Source organism: Protomyctophum parallelum (assembly GCF_964188405.1).
Source record: "Protomyctophum parallelum genome assembly, chromosome: 20".
In the NCBI taxonomy this organism is placed as follows: Eukaryota; Metazoa; Chordata; class Actinopteri; order Myctophiformes; family Myctophidae; genus Protomyctophum; species Protomyctophum parallelum.
This window is the reverse complement of record NC_139718.1, coordinates 40,574,209-40,590,863: the sequence shown is the minus strand read 5'-3', so window position 1 is coordinate 40,590,863 and position 16,655 is coordinate 40,574,209. Positions and strand designations below refer to the sequence as shown.

The 16,655-nt window shown below is 44.5% G+C and overlaps 1 protein-coding gene across 1 annotated transcript in view; it reads right to left on the bottom strand.

The window, feature by feature from the left end:
* LOC310877785 (proton-coupled folate transporter) overlaps positions 1–16,655 on the bottom strand; it is a gene marked incomplete at its 5' end in the record, with an annotated part of 170,275 nt that overhangs the window by 40,911 nt on the left and 112,709 nt on the right. The window contains 2 exons of the mRNA XM_083791733.1: positions 9,380–9,463; positions 13,094–13,232. Coding sequence (XP_083647859.1) covers positions 9,380–9,463; positions 13,094–13,232 — 223 coding nt within the window. The remainder of the gene's footprint in view (positions 1–9,379; positions 9,464–13,093; positions 13,233–16,655) is intronic.

Here is a 16,655-nt window from a genome sequence, read left to right as displayed (position 1 = left end):
CCCCTATAGACACACATGGGAACATATATATATATAGAACATGGCCCCTATAGACACACATAGGGACATATATATATAGAGAACATGGCCCCTATAGACACACATGGGAACATATATATATATATATATAGAGAACATGGCCCCTATAGACACACATGGGGACATATATATATATATATATAGAACATGTCCCCTATAGACACACATGGGGACATATATATATATATAGAACATGGCCCCTATAGACACACATGGGGACATATATATAGAGAACATGGCCCCTATAGACACACATGGGGACATATATATATATAGAGAACATGGCCCCTATAGACACACATGGGGACATATATATATATATATAGAGAACATGGCCCCTATAGACACACATGGGGACATATATATATATAGAGAACATGGCCCCTATAGACACACATGGGGACATATATATATATAGAGAACATGGCCCCTATAGACACACATGGGGACATATATATATATATAGAACATGGCCCCTATAGACACACATGGGGACATATATATATATAGAGAACATGGCCCCTATAGACACACATGGGGACATATATATATATAGAGAACATGGCCCCTATAGACACACATGGGGACATATATATATATATATAGAGAACATGGCCCCTATAGACACATATGGGGACATATATATATATATAGAACATGTCCCCTATAGACACACATGGGGACATATATATATATATAGAACATGTCCCCTATAGACACACATGGGGACATATATATATATATATATATATATAGAACATGGCCCCTATAGACACACATGGGGACATATATATATATAGAGAACATGGCCCCTATAGACACACATGGGGACATATATATATATAGAGAACATGGCCCCTATAGACACACATGGGGACATATATATATATAGAGAACATGGCCCCTATAGACACACATGGGGACATATATATATATAGAGAACATGGCCCCTATAGACACACATGGGGACATATATATATATATATAGAACATGGCCCCTATAGACACACATGGGGACATATATATATATATAGAACATGGCCCCTATAGACACACATGGGGACATATATATATATAGAGAACATGGCCCCTATAGACACACATGGGGACATATATATATAGAGAGAACATGGCCCCTATAGACACACATGGGGACATATATATATAGAGAACATGGCCCCTATAGACACACATGGGGACATATATATATATATATAGAACATGGCCCCTATAGACACACATGGGGACATATATATATATATATATATATATATATATATATATAGAACATGGCCCCTATAGACACACATGGGGACATATATATATATATATAGAGAGAGAACATGGCCCCTATAGACACACATGGGGACATATATATATATATATAGAACATGGCCCCTATAGACACACATGGGGACATATATATATAGAGAGAGAACATGGCCCCTATAGACACACATGGGGACATATATATATATAGAACATGGCCCCTATAAACACACATGGGGACATATATATATAGAGAACATGGCCCCTATAGACACACATGGGGACATATATATATATAGAGAGAACATGGCCCCTATAGACACACATGGGGACATATATATATAGAGAGAACATGGCCCCTATAGACACACATGGGGACATATATATATATAGAGAACATGGCCCCTATAGACACACATAGGGACATATATATATATAGAGAACATGGCCCCTATAGACACACATGGGGACACATATATATATAGAGAGAACATGGCCCCTATAGACACACATGGGGACATATATATATATAGAGAACATGGCCCCTATAGACACACATAGGGACATATATATATAGAGAACATGGCCCCTATAGACACACATGGGGACATATATATATAGAGAACATGGCCCCTATAGACACACATGGGGACATATATATATATATATATAGAGAACATGGCCCCTATAGACACACATGGGGACATATATATAGAGAACATAGCCCCTATAGACACACATAGGGACATATATATATATAGAGAACATGGCCCCTATAGACACACATGGGGACATATATATATATAGAGAACATGGCCCCTATAGACACACATGGGGACATATATATATAGAGAACATGGCCCCAGACACACATGGGGACATATATATATATAGAGAACATGGCCCCTATAGACACACATGGGGACATATATATAGAGAACATGGCCCCTATAGACACACATGGGGACATATATATATATATATATATATATATAGAGAACATGGCCCCTATAAACACATGGGGACATATATATATATAGAGAACATGGCCCCTATAGACACACATGGGGACATATATATATAGAGAACTTGGCCCCTATAGACACACATGGGGACATATATATATAGAGAACATGGCCCCTATAGACACACATGGGGACATATATATATATAGAGAACATGGCCCCTATAGACACACATGGGGACATATATATATATAGAGAACATGGCCCCTATAGACACACATGGGGACATATATATATAGAGAACATGGCCCCTATAGTCACACATGGGGACATATATATATATAGAGAACATGGCCCCTATAGACACACATGGGGACATATATATATATAGAGAACATGGCCCCTATAGACACACATGGGGACATATATATAGAGAACATGGCCCCTATAGACACACATAGGGACATATATATATAGAGAGAACATGGCCCCTATAGACACACATGGGGACATATATATATATATAGAGAACATGGCCCCTATAGACACACATGGGGACATATATATAGAGAACATGGCCCCTATAGACACACATAGGGACATATATAGAGAGAGAACATGGCCCCTATAGACACACATGGGGACATATATATATATAGAGAACATGGCCCCTATAGACACACATGGGGACATATATATATAGAGAACATGGCCCCTATAGACACACATGGGGACATATATATATATAGAGAACATGGCCCCTATAGACACACATGGGGACATATATATATATATATATATATATATATATATAGAGAACTGGCCCCTATAGACACACATGGGGACATATATATATATATAGAGAACATGGCCCCTATAGACACACATGGGGACATATATATATATATATATATATATATATATAGAGAACTGGCCCCTATAGACACACATGGGGACATATATATATATAGAGAACATGGCCCCTATAGACACACATGGGGACATATATATATAGAGAACATGGCCCCTATAGACACACATAGGGACATATATATATAGAGAACATGGCCCCTATAGACACACATGGGGACATATATATATAGAGAGAACATGGCCCCCATAGACACACATGGGGACATATATATATATAGAGAACATGGCCCCTATAGACACACATGGGGACATATATATAGAGAACATGGCCCCTATAGACACACATGGGGACATATATATATAGAGAACATGGCCCCTATAGACACACATGGGGACATATATATATATAGAGAGAACATGGCCCCCATAGACACACATGGGGACATATATATATATAGAGAACATGGCCCCTATAGACACACATGGGGACATATATAGAGAACATGGCCCCTATAGACACACATGGGGACATATATATAGAGAACATGGCCCCTATAGACACACATGGGGACATATATATAGAGAACATGGCCCCTATAGACACACATGGGGACACACATATATATATATAGAGAACATGGCCCCTATAGACACACATGGGGACATATATATAGAGAGAGAACATGGCCCCTATAGACACACATGGGGACATATATATATAGAGAACATGGCCCCTATAGACACACATGGGGACATATATATATAGAGAACATGGCCCCTATAGACACACATGGGGACATATATATATAGAGAACATGGCCCCTATAGACACACATGGGGACATATATATAGAGAACATGGCCCCTATAGACACACATGGGGACATATATATATAGAGAACATGGCCCCTATAGACACACATGGGGACATATATATATAGAGAACATGGCCCCTATAGACACACATGGGGACATATATATATAGAGAACATGGCCCCTATAGACACACATAGGGACATATATATATATATAGAACATGGCCCCTATAGACACACATAGGGACATATATATATAGAGAACATGGCCCCTATAGACACACATGGGGACATATATATATATATAGAGAACATGGCCCCTATAGACACACATGGGGACATATATATAGAGAACATGGCCCCCATAGACACACATAGGGACATATAGAGAACATGATAGACACACAGAGACATATATAGAGAACATGGCCCCTATAGACACATACATATATAGAGAACATGGCCCCTATAGACACACAGATACATATATAGAGAACATGGCCCCTAGTTTGACTCAGACAAACACGACATCGGTTCTGGTATTCCACAGGGCTCGATTCTCGGTCCTCTGCTATTCTCCCTCTACATACTGCTATTGGGTGAACTCATTACCAATCACGGAGTCAATTTTCATTTCTATGCTGATGATACCCAACTATATATTTCTGTGGCTCCAGATGATCCCTGTGCTTTAGACCCGCTGTTGACCTGTCTGTCTAGCATCAAATGTTGGATGAGTGAGAACTTTCTCAAGCTAAATGAGGATAAGACAGAAGTTCTCATAATCGGTTCTAGTGAGCAGAAAGAATCAATAATAAGCAGACTTGGCAATTATTATTTTTTTAATTCACACATTAATCATGTCACCAAGATTGCCTTTTTTCACCTTAGAAATATTGCATGAATCAGAGCCTATTTGTCTTTGGACGATGCAAAAACGCTAATCCACGCCTTTGTTTTTTCTCGGCTTGATTACTGCAATGCACACTTTTTTCAGGACTGCCTAAGAAAACAACTGACAGATTACAACTGTCTGGTCTGCCATGTCGTCACGTTTTCTCCATCCAATGAGCTCGCAGCCATGCCACCGGTCGGGAGAGTTTGGGCGATATATATATAAGCTTTTTAACAGAACTTTTCATTTAAATTTTTAGCGTGATGCTCTCCGTAAAACACATCGTCGGCCTCACCGCCTTCCTCCTGACCGCAGTGGGCCTGCTGTCGGCCGTGGTGGTCGTCAGGGACCTCCCTCTGCGCCTGACCCAGGATGTCCTGGTGGTTCTGGCCCGGGCCGAGAGCGCCTGCTACTTCTGGCCCGTTGTGGAGGTGGCGGCGTTGGCGGCAGCCACGCCCCCGTCCGGTGGCTCTTCCTCCTCCTCTGTCCTCCTGCATGGCGTCCGGTGCACCTTTGACCTCAAGGTGCTCGGCACTCACGAAGAGGCGGCGGACCACCTCGCTCTGCAAAAGAAATACGCGTTTCCCTTCGCCGACGCGTTCCGGGTCCTGCAGCTGTGCGTGCGGACGAGCACGGCGGCCGTGCTCGGGTTCACGGGCGGCACAGAGACGGTTAGTTGCGGCTACGACGTGGTCCTAGTTGCTCCCGTGGACCCCCGCGCCCTGCCGGCCGTCCTGAGGACCTGCCTCGGCCTCTTCCTCTTCAACTTCGCCGTCTTCAGCGCGGCGTTCGGCGCCGCGCCGTTCGCGCGCGACCTCTGGGGCCGGCGGGCCCGGCGGAGACGCGGCGACGCCCTCCTGAGGGGCCTCCCCGTCCACGCGTACCGGTCGGGCGACGGCGACGGCGACCCTTGCTGCGCCATCTGCCTGGCAGAGTACGAGCCCGGGGACGCGCTGCGGACGCTGCCCTGCGCCCACGCCTTCCACGCGGCCTGCGTGGACCACTGGCTGACGGCCGTGAGGACCACCTGTCCCCTCTGCACGCAGAGGGTGGAGCTTAGAGCCACAGCCACCGTAAGGCCCCGTACCAACTCAGTCACTGCCAGAGTGGATACATAAATAACACACTGAGTGTGCAGGTCATGACCGAAAGAATAAGGTCGCAGAATGCAAGTGAGTGAGGCCGGAATTAGTTTTGAGTGAAATTAGTTTTCTCCGACGGGTGGCTGGCATCTCCCTTAGAGATATAGGGTGAGAGGTTCAGTCACGCGGGAGAGACTCGGAGTAGAGCCGCTGCTCCTTCGCCTGGAAAGCTTAGGTGGTTCGGGGCATCTGGTTAGGATGCCTCTAGGGAGGTCCTCGATGCACGTCCCACTGGGAGGAGGACCAAGGCGCATATGGAGGCATTACATCGACTGCACTGGCCTTGGAACGTCTCGGGATCCCCCCCAGGGGGAAGTCACTAATGTTGCTCTGGAGAGGGAAGTCTGGAGCTCTCTGGCGGTGCTGTTGCCCCCGCGACCCGACTACGGATAAGCGGTTGAAGAGTGATGGACGGATGGAGGGATGGACTGCTGCAGCCATTTCCCGGTTTCCCCTATACCGTTCCAGTAGTCACAGCCGTTCGATCGTGGATCCCCGGGTCGTTGTGAAGACGGAGGCTTATAGTTATGGTCCGTTGACAATGGCCAAGAGAAGAAGGCGGGGCGTGACACACAGCCGTTTCCCCCAGGAATAAACAGGAAGCGGAGTGACGGCAGAGTGAGTGAGTGAGTGGCGATCACGTGATCTCCTGGATCTCTCTGTGAGCGAGGGTCAAACAGTGACGCGTGTTAGCGAGCAGCGCCATCTATAGCGGCGAACACTGCAAAGACACTGTTTCGCCGCGTCAACGCCGACGTGTCACACATATGGATGTACAAGGTAATAATAAATAATGATAATAATAATAAAAATAATAACAATAGTAATGTAATAAGGTAATACGGTGACATGCCCAAAATAGGGAGCCAAGTTTGAACGTTATTAGAAAATGTATAATGCTGACATTTTAAATGTAAAAAGAGAATTCATAATTGTGTAGGCATACTGTATACAGTATATTGCTGTATCAGAGAACCCAGAACCCCCTCAGGGAACCCAGAACCCCCTCAGAGAACCCAGAACCCCCTCAGAGAACCCAGAACCCCCTCAGGGAACCCAGAACCCCCTCAGGGAACCCAGAACCCCCTCAGAGAACCCAGAACCCCCTCAGAGAACCCAGAACCCCCTCAGAGAACACAGAACCCCCTCAGAGAACCCAGAACCCCCTCAGAGAACACAGAACCCCCTCAGGGAACCCAGAACCCCCTCAGGGAACCCAGAACCCCCTCAGAGAACCCAGAACCCCCTCAGGGAACCCAGAACCCCCTCAGAGAACCCAGAACCCCCTCAGGGAACCCAGAACCCCCTCAGAGAACCCAGAACCCCCTCAGGGAACCCAGGCCGGACAACACTTTGAGAACCACTGTAATAGAGCATAATATTATCTTGCAGTACTATAAATGCGCCACGTCTCTGCGTGCGTGTGTGTACGGTTGTGATGCACGTAACTCGAGAACCGTTTGACCCACCGACTTCACATTCGACACACGCGTTCCACACCCCCCCCCGCAGGGAGTGCATTGCCCGGCATCGAGTCGGTCGGACCCACGGTTCTCCAGAACCACCTCAAAAGGCTCTGGTCAGGCTCTGCCAGTGGGCCTAATGAGGCCAACTCCTTTCACCTGTGCAATTTCCAGCCTCTGCCTCAGCCAATTGAGGCTCAACCAATCAGGCTCTGCCAGTGGGCACAGGCACACACACCGGCTGACAGTTAAAACGGGTGCTATGACAACGTATATCACTAGGTTCCCAAGTTGCATCGTGCCCAAGTAGGCCGGTGGCCGACTGCGACGTACAGGTCTAGTAAATGAAATGCACCAACGTCTCTGTGTGAAGCCCAACACACACCGGGTGCGCAGCGACGCGGCACAGGCAACTCCTGGAAAATAGAACAGTGGCGTATCGGAGCGCCAGGCGAGGCGTGAGCGCGCGCCGGACGCCGCCGGTGTGGGATAGGTTCATTGAAAATAACGGAGGCGGCTGTTTTGACGCGCGGCGTTCGCAAACGGTGTGTGTTGGGCTTGAGTACACGACTGTAATCCAAGTAACTCGAGAAGCGTTCGCCCCACCCACTTCGACACCACCACAGGGAGTGCAGTGCCCATAGCCTCTTGTGGGTTGCCATGTGGGTTGACGGTTATGGTGAGCGTCACAAATGTGGCCCATACATAGTGAGAGACCGGTTTTACATTTAAATTTGAAGGCCTTAATATCAGGCATACAACTCGGAATAAAAGCAGGCGCGAGTATGAATTACTCACACCATGTTTTTAATTTGGTTTTGTGTTTTTGTTTAGTTTCATCAAAGCCCCGTCCACCTCACTGCCCCGGACCCTCGGTCTCCCGCGACCCTAACAAAACCCCGACCAGGGCTAATGTGTTCTGAAATAACCAACCCCAGTCTGTCATTTAGAAACGTCGCATAACTGCAATGCTTTTTAGATAGAGGTCACTGAAAGGAAGAGGAGCGAAACGGCACATTCATTTGCAAATGAGCTTTTCTAATATAAACGTCTGTCTTTTATCTGCCTCTCTGTACAATTCAAACCTCTTTGATAGCAGCACTTTTCACTCTTTTTTTAAGTATGTCTTTTCATGGTTGTGAGCCGTGACAGTCTAACATCTAAATGGCTTCAGGCACAATGTGTAAGAGAGGATGAGGGTCCATTTGCCCATGCACGCTTTTATCTCTTCTTCACATTTCATGTGACAATTGGGGGCCATCCGAGTTCACCAACTAAATCACATAGATATATATTTTTTGTATTATATTAAACCGTGCCATAGCAACCCCAGCTATTCTGGGGGGAACATTTTCGGCGAAGAGATTCTGTGTTTAAGGAGGTATGTCCACACCAGTTTGTTTTCAGGGAATAAGCATGTGTTCCAATGGGTCACCTGTAGTTAGTATTTAGACACAAACTCTTACTTCACGTCATTGTTTCAATATTTTATAAACCCCATAGTTAATAAGCCCATATTGTTGAGCGGAGTCACTCAGGGCTCAATGCTAAAGTATTGTCTGCTTTCTGTCATAGATGCCATGTTCTCCTTGTCAGCCTATAAGTAGAATAGGCCTAATTCATTTCATATCGTATAACTGCAGGCTTTGTTTTTTTGTGACGATTTGATTGGCTGAGCATGGAATGTGATGATTTGATTGGCTGAGCAGTATAAAGTACATATTTTATCACTTGATAAAAGTGAGGGCAGAAATGTGAAGACGCCAAAAGTGATTGGCTGGAATGACATTTGTGACCCATTTTTTCACCCACGTGTCAACCATCAAATGTAATCCTGGGAGACCATATAGAGACCAGATTATACTGCATGTTTTCAGGGATAACACGTGCGTGCGTGTATGTGTGCGTGCACGTTGTACCTTGTTCATGTGGCTCCACTATAGCAGAAGCCAGTGATCTGATCACAGCCTGGGTGATGCCTGATGGAGCCCCGATCACACACACTGTAACGCACACACACACACACACATACACACACACACACACACACACACACACACACACACACACACACACACACACACACACACACACACACACACACACACACACACACACACACACACACACACACACACACACACACACACACAGTAGACAGAGCAGTGTATGCACGGTTACTGAAAAGCTTTTGGCGGTTTTGTGTGCCGCTGTATAGTGTGATCAAGAACTCAAGAAGGTATGAATAACTTAGGGAAAAAACACACATAAGTTATAGAATAAGGAGATAAGAGGTTTCTGCCCGACAGCGACGATCACATCAGCATGCTCCAACGTGCCATGCGTGATGCCGCTGAGGAATACAAAAGCAAGCAGCCGCAACTTCGTTCCATCTTTTTCACAAGCCATCAATTTTAAAACCTGATTCTCGGGTTGCACATGTCGGAAGCTGCCCTGAATGACAATGTTTTTCACGCCAACGACCACTCCCAATTTGATTTTTTTTTTTTGCCGCGGACGAGAAGAAGAAAAAGAAAACGCTTTCAATATTTTTCAAAACATTAAAAAGAAATAGCAGATGTACACAATATTGCAGTGTGGCACTAATTGTGATGCGTTTTTGTGAGCTTGAAAATCTATTTTTGAATAGCCCACAACCCCCACATGGATAAACCCATTTAGTCCCGAGGTCGATTCTACAAATGTCTTAAAAAATTATAACTCATTTAAAAGAAATATGAAAGATATGAAATTGGCCACTGACCCCTCTTCTGTAAATATGTTACCCCCCGCCCCAGAAGCATAGATATGAGTAAAAAACATTTGCTGTGAATATATATTCAAAGATTTACACACATTTTCATGACTTTTCAAAAATAGCAGATCTGCAAGCATACGAGAGCAATTTCCATAAAAGTCCCTATATGATGTGAATGTAAGCCTGATTGTTCAAATGTGCGTATTTGTGGGGATAGAAAACACACAGCGGAGCCCAAAAAACACCAAAAAGTTGAATTGTATGTTATAGGTCCTTTAACCGCAGAAATATCACTTGTAACCTACAGTTATTAATGACAAAGGAAACATACAAACAAAAAGGCATATAAGGTCCCTACATGCTCCAGCTTTAGTCATCCACACACACACACACACACACACACACACACACACACACACACACACACACACACACACACACACACACACACACACACGCGCGAGTGGAATACGTACACAGTGCTGCCTTTGAGCCACGGCGATAAGCGTCTCATTGGTCACCATCAGCCCACCTAACTGTTTATACCAGTGTCAAATTTGGATTTGGTTAATAGTCATAGACTTTGGAATGAACATCTATTTAGTTTTAGTTATATTTAGTCATCTGAAAACTTTTAGTCGTCTTAAAATCTATAGTTATTTTGGCCTCGATGGGTGTCCGTAAATTACACTTGCGGTCGCTTGCTGAGAATATAGCCAATGTACACATTTGTGCTGTGATGTTCAAAGCGCAACGCCCGAGTAGGCTACAACCAAACAGACTGTTGATGAAATTGTCCATACCGGGAGGCATACTATCATCCGACAGAGCTCCGAGGTGCGCTGCGGGTCGGGAGAGGGTTGCGGTTAGGTTTAGGTGTCTGCCCCGGGGGAGGTTAGGGTTAGGGTGAGGGAGGAGGTAGGTTGTCGTTCGGACCAATGCTCCGTCGGACGAAAGTACTGCACTCGTCAATACCGCATATTTAGTCTTTAATCATCACAGTTTTTATTTAGTTTTCGTCAGTGAAAAAAGTAGTCGATGGGCATTTTCCGTCTATATGTCACTAACTATACTATAGCTGATGCCAACCCTCCGAGTGTGATTCAATCATTCAGGCCAGACCAACAGTATACAAAGACATTGTCCCCGTCTAGTGACCACCATACATAAATATTGAAGGGACTGTGACATCATTCTATTTTATTTTAGGTTTTCTGAGCTCAAATGCACCCAAAAAAAAACCCTGAACTTTTAACATTCAGTACATTTTCTGTGGTCTGGGGTTTTCTGAAAGATTTGCCTGTGAAGTGTGTGAGGTTACGGTAAGACTGCACAAATCCCATATATGTGACCAGATTTGACTGAGAGCCTGCCATCACGCAGATTCCAGCGTTTCACCAGAGGAGAAAAACTTATTTTTTATTATTTTTTATTAGTTAATAGCACAGGCAGACTCTTCACATACTAGAGCATGTCTGAAATAAGTGTCAAGAGCTGAAATCAACATGTAGCTAGGTGTAATGTTAGAGACCACAGAAGTGAACCTTTCAAGCCTGTTTTCTCAACTTGTTGTTTTCTGCAAGACATCACTCTATAAGCAGTATCTCCAAAACTGCTGGGTCAAACTGAACAACCAATAACTCTATTTGAAGCTATGATTCCCTGCTTTCACATGACATATGATAAAATTAAAAAAATTAAAAAAAAAATCTAATGGCAGTCCCTCAGTCAAATTTAGTCACATTATGACAATGGGATTTTCCAGCAGATGTCACCAAAGGATTCAGAACACACTGCAGAGAAAAGCACAGAGCACCGAAAATCCGCTGAATGTTCAAACTTCTGGTTGCTTGGGTGTAATTGAGGTCATATAACCAAAAAGAAAAACGAAAAATAAAAATTAATGAAAATTAATGTCATGGCCCAGGCGGTGGCGTAACCGTCTGGGCACCCGACTGGTAATCCAGTCGCAGTGTGCCGCGGGTTCGACTCCCGAGCCCGACACGGCCTTTACTGCATGTCTTCCCCCATCTCTCTCCCGTTTCCTGTCAGCCTACTGTCTGTCCCTTCAAAAAACTAATAAAAGGCGTAAGCCGCAAAAAAAAAAAAAGAAAAAAAAAAAAATTAATGTCATGAAACCTTTTAATATAAATAGGAATCACAGGAAAACGGGTGACTTAATAGCTAGTGATAGCTATTAAAACAAAGATGCCTTACTGGCCGCTGCAGTTCATTGTAGCGATGACTTGTCTCGTCAAGCGGAAGTGCTGAAGGAACGCCGCATTGACGTCACTCGTGCGACTCCTCCATGTCTCTCGCTGTCACTCAAACTACTGGCCAATCGCAGCGAGTCTTTTCCGGGACTTACAGTATGTTATACACACACGGAAGCTTGACAAGCTTCCGCTATATGCTTTGCGAGGAATCTCTGGGAAATTGTGCCTTCAATGTTGACACGCGCCCCAGAGCCGGAAGAGGCATCTATCTCTTTATGTCTATGAGTAAAATGAGTATGATGGTAAATATAGCGCCTTTATCCAAGGCGGTTTACATAGATTGTGCACTACATTGACACATTCACACACACATTCATACACCGATGGCGGCGGAAACCATGCAAGGCACCAACCAGCACATCGGGAGCAATTAGGGGTTCAGTGTCTTGCTCAAGGACACTTCGACATTAGCTCTGGGGGAGCCCACAGGGTTCGAACTGGCAACCTTGCGGTTCCCATCCAGCCACTCTACCTCTGAGCCACCGCCGCCCGATGGCGTGTTATCAATGGGATCTAGGAATAGGAAGAACGGGTGGATGATGGGTGGATGTCTAGAGTTGGAGCATGCACAAGAGCCTTATAAAGAGAGCATATCTCACCTAGAAATACCATCCACGTGTTGGTGGAAAAAGCCAGTGTAATGAACGAGGCTGCCCTGCAGAGGGCGCTCACCTTGGCCAGAGTCTGCTCTCCTACGCACCTCAGCAAGACAGGAAACACAAAGAGCAGCACCACGCCCTGGAACACAAGACGCACCTCGTCAAGACATGAAGTACAAAGAGTATAACACCACACCCTGGAACACAAGACACACCTCATCAAGACAGGAAGTACAAAGAGTATAACACCACACCCTGGAACACAAGACGCACCTCGTCTTGACAGGAAGTACAAAGAGTATAACGCCACACCCTGGAACACAAGACGCACCTCGTCAAGACAGGAAGTACAAAGAGTATAACACCACACCCTGGAACACAAGACGCATCTCGTCAAGACAGGAAGTACAAAGAGTATAACACCAAACCCTGGAACAGAAGACGCACCTCAGCAAGACCATAGATATTAACACAATGTGTGCTTCCACTATTAGCCAGAGTCGTGCATGATGATGATGCGGCTGTTTACACTGGCAGTGTATTAAATAATAGAGTGAGAGACGTGTCGTGTTTGGGAGGTAATGAGGACACTTGGATAAAATTATACAGTTAGTTCATCATCAACTGAATTCTGGATCTGACAGTTTTGTTGTTGTGAAATCTTGGACCCATATTTTATTTCGAGATTAATTTAGTATGATTCAAATGTCATTAATTATGTCATTAATCGAGATTCTCCATGAAGGCACCGCAACACAAATCAACTCAGCACAAAATGTTTGGAAACTTTTACTGGAACATTTGTTCCAGTATTATACGCCATTGTGGCACATTCTTTGGGGGCGCTACACACACATTTAGCTGTGACGCTCATTCCACGAATGCCCAATCCTTACAATCTATACCTCATTGTAAAGGTGACTAATCAACGATTAAAATAATATAGAATACAATACCAATTGGTATTATTAAAGTGGAGAAGTAATGGACCAAATTGAAATGACCTAACTTTGTAGGTAATTTGAGTTTATAAGAATGATCAGTCAAACAAAGGCTTCAGGGTGAGTAACTCAAATCATGTGTCATTGGTTTTAGTCTTCAAAGCAGTGGCGTTTCCAGGAATTGCATGTTGGGCAGACGAGCTCTGTTGTCGTCCCCCACTCCTCCCGCGCACAATCAGGAGCACAAAGAGATACACCTGCCAGACGAGTATATACAGGCTACGAAGGCTGAAAGGCATGCATTTGCATTCCAATGGGCTCTACGCGCAACGGCCAATTCACTGTCCATTAACAGTTCTCGGGTCTGGTGTTTGTCCTCTCTTTTTGAGTGGTGCAACCACTGCAAGGAACAGCAATGTCCGTGTTCACCTATGTGTTGTTCACCTATGTGTCCGTGTGTTCACCTATGTGCAGTCCGTGTGTTCACCCATGTGTCCGTGTGTTCACCTATGTGTCCGTGTGTTCACCCATGTGTCCGTTTGTTCACCTATGTGTCTGTGTGTTCACCTATGTGTCCGTGTGTTCACCCATGTGTCCGTTTGTTCACCTATGTGTCTGTGTGTTCACCTATGTGTCCGTGTGACATTAATGAGCACCAGTAGGGGCGCTGTTGTGCCAGAAACGGAGAGAGAGAGAGAGTGCTGCACTGTTGCCTGCTAATGAGAGAGAGGGGGGGGGGGGGGGGTTGCACCACTCAGTTCACACGGGTGTGATGTTTTCTCAGTGTATGGACTTTGGCCAGGCAGAAATGGATTTGGACAGGCCTTATGGTATAGATACGCCACTGCTTCCAAGTCCTTCAAATCTCCAAAAACAATTGGAAAAATAACAGGTCCACAAAACACGCAACGTCAATCTTCAATTTCAGTTTTAATTATTATAGTATTTGCCACTTTAGTTTATTTTCTCGTTTTTGAAAAGGCTCATAGTTTTAGTTAAATGTTGATCACAGATGCAAGGTATCCACGTGACGGCAACACAAACCATGAATCACAGAATAGCGAAGGCTAATGGCCAACCCCCATCCCTAGAGAGATGCTATAGCTATAGCCACCATGAATACGTACTTTACAAAGCATTACTGTAGCTGAAAACCTAGCATTGACACTTAAAGCATTTAGACCTGACACTATAGATTCTACAAAACAGTTTTCTGAAAAAAAACTATGTTTCTATAATTATGTCAGTGGTGCTCAACCTTTTTCATGTCAAGGACCCCCAGAATTATTTGTATTTGGCATGCGGACCCCCATGTGAAAATATGTACGGTAGTTCCAGGGACCCCCCCCCCCCCCCCCCCCCCCCCCCCCCGCCCCCCTCCAGAAGCAAATATTTGAGTTAAAAATGTTCGCGGTGAAAGAATAATATATATTCAAAGATTTGCGTCACATTTTCACCATTTTTCAAAAATAGCAGATCTACGAGCTCGTAGCGCGGCACTTTATGAGCTTGTAGATCTGCGATTTTTCAATAGCTAAAGTATAACATAATGCTAAAAAAAAACACCAAAGGGTGGTCCCTCCCGTTCTGAACGGGTTAAAGCATTTCTGTATCTGAAAAGCCAGCTTAACAAAGCATTTCTGACACTCTCTGACTCACATTGTGTGTGACGCACATTAAAATACATACCTTAACAAAGCATTTCTGACACGCTCTCTGACTCACATTGTGTGTGACGCACATTAAAATACATACCTCGCAGAACATGCTTTCAGACAAGGCAGCCTCCATTCCCCCTAATGGCTTCATATACGGTGTGTGCAAAACATGCAGAGCGTACGCTTTTGCATAATTTCATGTATGCAGAGAAAATATGTCTGTCAGAATGTCAATGTGTGAGAATGACGTGTAGAGAGAGAGAGAGAGAAGAAGAATGGAGTGTGGGCGAATATGTGATAATTTAAGGAATCCATAATGTCATCCCTGTCGGGTGGAAACCTCATATGTGACTGGGCCCAGCAAAAAGAACCCTCATTTCCCAGTTACTATAGCCATGTTGAAGAATTCTGTGTTTACAAACACACAACACGCTAATGGGCGGCGTGAATTCCGTTTGTGTCCGAGCATATATAGGCATGGCTGAGGCATGGCAACGCCCCGCCTGCCTGTGATTGGTCTACTGACACAAAGACATTCCAAAGACCAATCGAAAACCAGTATGCAAATCTCAGAGGGAAAAAAGCCTACTTTTACCTTTAAATCTATACCGTACTTATTTAATGTCCCCAAATCAACTATCTGTTGGAATGAAAACCTTCTTCAACATTGGAACTGTGTTAATATGGAAGAAAAAAACCCAGAAAAAATAGTTTATTTTGCCATTTTCTGCCTTTTCATTCTAGGCGAGTTGAGGACCATTCTGCCAGGCCCAGTCACATACAGTATCGACAAGCTGAAAACGTGTCACGATTAGCTACTTTTGTGTGAGGCTGTATAGTAATAAATATGACCAAGTCGCGGTCAGAAGGTCTTTGTTATTTTTTAACTGATACAATTCCCTCTAGAATGATAAAAGTAAGGTGCTATTTACACGAGGATGGTGTTCATAGAAAACGGCAAAA